The sequence below is a fragment of the Sesamum indicum genome, linkage group LG5 (assembly GCF_026168435.1).
Source record: "Sesamum indicum cultivar Baizhima isolate 11 linkage group LG5, ASM2616843v1, whole genome shotgun sequence".
Taxonomy (NCBI): domain Eukaryota; kingdom Viridiplantae; phylum Streptophyta; class Magnoliopsida; order Lamiales; family Pedaliaceae; genus Sesamum; species Sesamum indicum.
The window spans coordinates 1,550,591-1,555,340 of NC_142661.1; the positions used below are offsets into that span (position 1 = coordinate 1,550,591).

At 32.2% G+C, this 4,750-nt stretch overlaps 1 protein-coding gene across 1 annotated transcript; it reads left to right on the plus strand.

The window, feature by feature from the left end:
- Positions 1 to 2,427: 2,427 nt before the first annotated feature.
- LOC105162851 (putative xyloglucan endotransglucosylase/hydrolase protein 23) lies at positions 2,428 to 4,509 on the plus strand. Its single transcript, XM_011081005.3, has 3 exons — positions 2,428 to 2,887; positions 3,000 to 3,193; positions 3,827 to 4,509. Exons 1-3 carry the CDS (start codon positions 2,555 to 2,557, stop codon positions 4,224 to 4,226), a joined length of 927 nt encoding a protein of 308 aa, XP_011079307.1. The 5' UTR covers positions 2,428 to 2,554; the 3' UTR covers positions 4,227 to 4,509.
- The last annotated feature ends 241 nt before the right edge of the window (positions 4,510 to 4,750 follow it).

Consider the following 4,750-nt stretch of genomic DNA (forward strand, 5'->3'; position numbering starts at 1 on the left):
ACGTAGAGTTGATATGATAGGACAAGTACAATGTTGTCTGACGACAATCCCGCCCGATGGCCCGGAATTAGAAGCGCCCAATGTGCAACCAAAATTAAAGTTCAGTCGGCAGATGCATGCAGTATTTTTCCCTTTCCGCCCTTTTCCGAGACACTTTCCACTCCTCTCTATCCGCTAACCGCTCATATTCACAGCTTCAGACCTAATCATGTCATCATCGTGATTTGGTGACAATGACCATTCAGTGAACACACACTCACACACTCATATGCATGCATGTTTATGCTTATCTACTACTTGTAGCTAGGTGGGAAAAATTCCAGTTAAGATATTAGACTTGGTAGACTCCAGTGAATTTGTCGCCACGTATAAATTGAAATATGTGTAAGTAGTGATCAATAATATGATAAGTATAATAGCAATTATAATATAATCGAATAAATAGTTCAAAATATTTAAAAGGTATGAATGGAAATTCTTAGAGTTCCGAGTGACTGGATTTATGTGGACTGCGGATTATATATAGATAAGGATTGTCGTCAAAAAAATATAATTTTGGTCCACTAATATAGTGATGGTGACAATTTCAATCCATGCAGATTCGAGATTTGTATTCAATGAATATAATTTATAAAAATTGACAATTTTAATCCAAGAAACTTCTAATTTCAGCTAAATTAGATTTTTTTTTCAACCAAAATTACCCATTTTTATAAATTGCATTTATTTATTACAAATTTTGAATCAGTCTGGATTGGAATTGCCAGCGCCCCAGTAATTGCATTTTTCCTTGACCCTTGTAGTAGTTGATATTGTAGTTTCTTCGTTGGTTTCAAACAGGGGTTGCAATATGGGTGGGAACCCATTGTTCCAACCCAACTCACCTAGTTCTGGGTTAGGTTGGGTTGGGTTGGGTTGGGTTTAGTATTTTTTAAATATAGGTTTAATATGATTTTGTATAAATAAATTAAATAAATTATGTGATATATATTTATTTTAGTGGGTCTTACACGGGTTATTCATGTTTAATTTTTTATTAGTTTATTGAAAGTAGTTTTAATAATATAATACAATTGATGAAAGATATTAGTATAGATTATAATCATGAGTTCATTATGGGTATTATATGGGTTGGTGATGGATTTTAAGTGGGTTGATGATGGGTTCTAAGTGGGTTGATGACGGATTTTAAGTGGGTTGATGATGGGTTCTAAGTGAGTTGATGATATATTTTAAGTAGATTAATGATGTATATGGGTTGATGATGGATTTTAAAATCGTTAGAAATGAGTTAATTATACTATATATTACTAACTACTTTTACATTTCTAACTTTTCGTATTCGTTTTCAGAAACAAAATTTTCAAAATATATTTAGTAAATTATTAAATTAATGAGAAACAAATTAAAGAAAAGTGAAGAATGTTATAAAATAATAATAACTTGCAATTCATATGTGATCATTTTTTATTTTAATAAATTGACAGTATACAACTATATTATAAATTTCAATGAACATATTAAATATCAATATTTAATAATTTTTTATAATGAACTAACATGTATTATTACTATTGAGATTGAAAATCCACAATTCAATTTTAGAAATAATTATAGAGAAATTGATTGCACAACTATTTATATCATGATTTGTTTTAAAAAAAATGCAGTATTTTTGTAATATACGAGCTTTTCATTTTATATTTAACAAATGAATCTTTAATATAACCTGATTACTTTCCATAAACAATGAATAATACAATTTAATCATATTATATTGCAAGTTGTATTAACAATATTGTCATCTTATTATAATCTAAAAATTTGAATTTTCTAAGCATTAAAAATGACAAATCGGTATCATCGATTTAAAATTATACTCATTTACAACCCAATGCATTTTCAACCCATTAATTCAAACTCATTTCAAACACAACCCATATTGAACCTAATTTATTTGGACACAACCCAAATCCAACCCAACTTGCTCCTTTGCCACATCTAACCTCAACCCATTTGCGAAAAATGAATTATTCCTAAGGGTTAAGTTCTTTTTGCCCACTAATTTTTATATTTCGACCAAGATGGACAACAATGTCCTCAATTATTCCTTAATAAAGAATAAACACATTTTAAATAAAAAATTAATAAATAAAATATTAATTAGGAAATTAGAAGACAAATCAAAAGCTCGTAATATTCTTATTTAAATTAAGTTTGATCGATTCAAATCAATCACAAAAAAAATTTAATACATTTGTTATGGGATTTTTTTAAAATTATACACCACTCATATGACAAATTAACATATTGTATTTATAATATAACTATTCACTTTAATCAAATTCAATTTAAATTGAAAACTTTCTCACCTAAAACTAATAAATATTTGTGGTGAGTTTCATCACGCACATATCCCATCCACAAAAGTAAACGAGAAACCCTGTCGAATTTTAATAACCCCCGACTTCCCGATGTCGGTTTCCGGAAAAACCCAAAACCCACATTACAATTTTTGTCCCTTCTCTATCTACCATCTTCTCATGCATATTCAATGCCCATAAATATAAAACTTAAAGCCTCCTGCGCTCAAACTCATCGTCAAAAAATGGGTTTCTTTGTGTATTCAAGAAACGCTTTGCTTTTGCGCTTTCTGACAACCCTGTTTCTCATCACTTCTTCAAAGGCCAACTTCTTCCAGGACTTCGATATCACCTGGGGCGAAGGCCGAGGCAAAATTGTCGACAACGGAGACCTCCTCACTCTCTCTCTCGACAGATATTCCGGGTCGGGTTTTAAATCCAAAAAGGAGTATCTTTTCGGGAAAATCGACATGCAGCTCAAGCTTGTCCCTGGAAACTCTGCCGGAACTGTCACTGCTTACTATGTTGTCTTTTTTTCTTCTTCGTTTTCAAGAACGATTAATTACTGAATATTTGTTTGACTTTTGTCCTTAATTCTTGTGGAGATTATGATTTGTTTTCTTTCTTTTCTTGTAGTTGTCGTCAGAAGGGCAGAATCATGATGAGATTGATTTTGAGTTCTTGGGGAATTTGAGCGGGGATCCTTACACGGTTCACACAAATGTGTATACTCAAGGAAAGGGGGAAAGAGAGCAGCAGTTTCGGTTGTGGTTTGATCCCACTGCTGATTTTCATACATTCTCAGTTTTGTGGAATTCTCAAACCGTCCTGTAAGTAACCACCTTAATTCAGCACTTGTTCCTATATATGAGTAATCATTGTTATAGCAAAATCTTGGTCCTGATTTGTTAATAATTAAGACTAATTTGAGGGTTTATTAAAAATAAATGAATCCATATAAATAAAAAAAAATGTTGTTCGTAAAAGAAGAGTAATATGAATGCTGGAGAGAAATTGACAAAATCTGGAATAGACAAGGTCTCTTTAAATAGTATTTTCTATCTCGAGTCATAATGTATTTTTTATTTTAATCAATATAAAAATCTGTACATAAATCATGCCATTTAATTTTATTTAAAAAAATATTTAATACTCGTGAGGTGTATATATTAAATAAAATAAATAACGTAATAGAAATGGAAATAAAAATACGGTCATGAAGCTCTATGTCCAAGTCCTTACCTTTCCCTATTTAATGATGTCGAATTAGTTAATTACAATTCATAATTTGATAGCTAACTAGAAATACATCAAATCCGACAAATATCCACTCAATGTCGTAAACTACATGAAATTAACAATAGAACCTGCATTAATATACTGATCATGTTCCATGACGCAACATTTACTCTTCTATGTATTATGTTAACAGCTGAACTTACATTATACGGATGACGACGCAGGTTTTTGGTGGACAACACACCAATCCGAGAATTCAAGAACCTAGAAAACATCGGCGTCCAATTCCCAAGAAAGCAGCCAATGAGGCTGTATTCCAGCATCTGGAACGCTGATCAATGGGCCACAAGGGGTGGGCTGATCAAGACTGATTGGTCTCAGGCACCCTTCACTGCTTCTTACAGAAACTACAATGCAAGTGCATGCACAGTGCCCGTAAATCCAGGCCAGGCCGCCTGCAGTTCTGCAGCAAACCAGCAGCCCGATAACAGGCCCTGGAAATTGGATCCCGTCAGTGAAGAGAAGCTCAAATGGGTGCAGCAGAATTACATGATTTATAACTATTGCACGGACACGAAGCGGTTCCCAGAGGGGTTTCCTCCGGAGTGCACTGCTCATGCTTAGTGTGGAGCTAGCTTGGCTGTTGGAGCAGTCATCGACCATGCGGTCTTTCACTTTTGAATGTTCGAACATCGATGGTTGAGGAAATAAAGTTCGTCACTAGAACTTTTTATGTGTGTATTATGAGCTGATGTTGGTGGATTAATTACGTGCGTTTACAATAATTTCTATTTTTGTAGTAGGAATAAGCAATAGTGAAAAGTAGAGAGAAATCCAAGTTGTAGTGTTTGGAAACGTAATTTAATATTTACAATTATATGAATAAGTTGTAAAAGTTGGTAGCGAATTTTTTATACCTTTTTATTAAATCAAATTAATTTTAAACAGATTACAAGTAAAAATTATAAAATAAAAATATTTTTTTCAATTTATTTTTGGCAATAAATTAATAGATGCTTATTGTCAGCGTTTGCAACCTCTTATAATGGTAATTTGATCCAATGGCAATTGCATTTAATTTGGCTTATAATGACCAATTGGACACTCTCTCATTAGATTTATTTAATTAGGATAATAACACAATGAAT